Source organism: Triticum aestivum, chromosome 1B (genome assembly GCF_018294505.1).
Source record: "Triticum aestivum cultivar Chinese Spring chromosome 1B, IWGSC CS RefSeq v2.1, whole genome shotgun sequence".
Classification (NCBI taxonomy): Eukaryota; Viridiplantae; Streptophyta; class Magnoliopsida; order Poales; family Poaceae; genus Triticum; species Triticum aestivum.
Window position 1 is genome coordinate 561696878 of NC_057795.1, and position 1054 is coordinate 561697931.

General features: G+C 52.3%; 1 protein-coding gene across 1 annotated transcript; it reads left to right on the forward strand.

The window, feature by feature from the left end:
• The first annotated feature begins 258 nt into the window (after window positions 1-258).
• Window positions 259-786, forward strand: LOC123095093 (mavicyanin-like). Its single transcript, XM_044516922.1, has one exon. It carries the CDS (start codon window positions 259-261, stop codon window positions 784-786), a length of 528 nt encoding a protein of 175 aa, XP_044372857.1.
• Window positions 787-1054: the final 268 nt, after the last annotated feature.

Genomic DNA, 1054 nt, shown 5'->3' on the forward strand with positions numbered 1-1054 from the left:
TCTGGGAGTACTATTACTCATATTCATGCATCTTAGACCTACCATACCTCACCTGGTCAACACGCTCTCACCGGGTGATCCTAGCTTGAACCAATCCACCGCCTATATATTTTGACATAGTGGCATCAACGATTGTACAACACATTCCATCATGCAACCATTTCTCTCTGCAACTTCCTTGGATCCTATCAAATTTCTCTCTAGCGCTAACTTCTAGCTCCGATCTTTTCAGTTAGCTAGTCGGTCGACATTTAATCCATGGGGGCTAAAGTTCTTATCCTGATCACCGTGGCCGTGGCCATGCTCGGAATGGTGCTCGGCGCCAGTCACACGGTGGGCGCGCCGGCCGGATCATGGGACCTGCAGACCAACTACACCCTATGGGCTTCGGGAACTAGATTTACCATCGACGATGAGCTCCAGTTTCAGTACCCCAACATCATGCACAATGTGGTGGAGGTGAGAAAGGCTGGGTATGACGCCTGCAACAGCTCCAGCCCCATCACGACGTTCTTGACCGGCAACGATGTCGTCCCACTTGCGGCCATTGGGACGCGGTACTTCATTTGCGGTATTCCAGGGCATTGCATCGCCGGTATGAAGGTTCAAGTTAACATGAAGTCGAAGGCAGTGCGGACAGTACAACGGTGCCGAGGGACGGGAAAGCGGCTCCGGTGCCGGTACGAGACTGTATTAAGCTCGGCCACGGCGGCTGGCATTGATCAGTCTACGGTGGCGCGGCTAGGTCTGGCCATTGTCGCGACTGGTCTCATGTTGTTCTTTTAGTGACCGACGATTGTGGTGCCTTTTCTTCTTGACGCGCCGTGCATGCTTATTTGTGTATTGTAAATCAGTTCTTTTGTTAAATGTAGTGTTTATAATCATGGAATAAATAAAGCGTAGTGCTAGGTGCCATTTGGCCGGCCCAAATTTTGGTCGCCCGCGCACTAGTCATCAGATGCAAGTTGCGTAGGCCGGCTGATTTGGCTGCTCAGCTCCTTCCTCCCCACACCTTGCGCAACCTCGCCCAACACCCTTCCCCTCGCGCAGCTTG

What these genes read in the sequence shown, in the direction of transcription:
- LOC123095093 (XM_044516922.1), top strand. Translation starts at nt 259, where the DNA reads ATGGGGGCTAAAGTTCTTATCCTGATCACCGTGGCCGTGGCCATGCTC.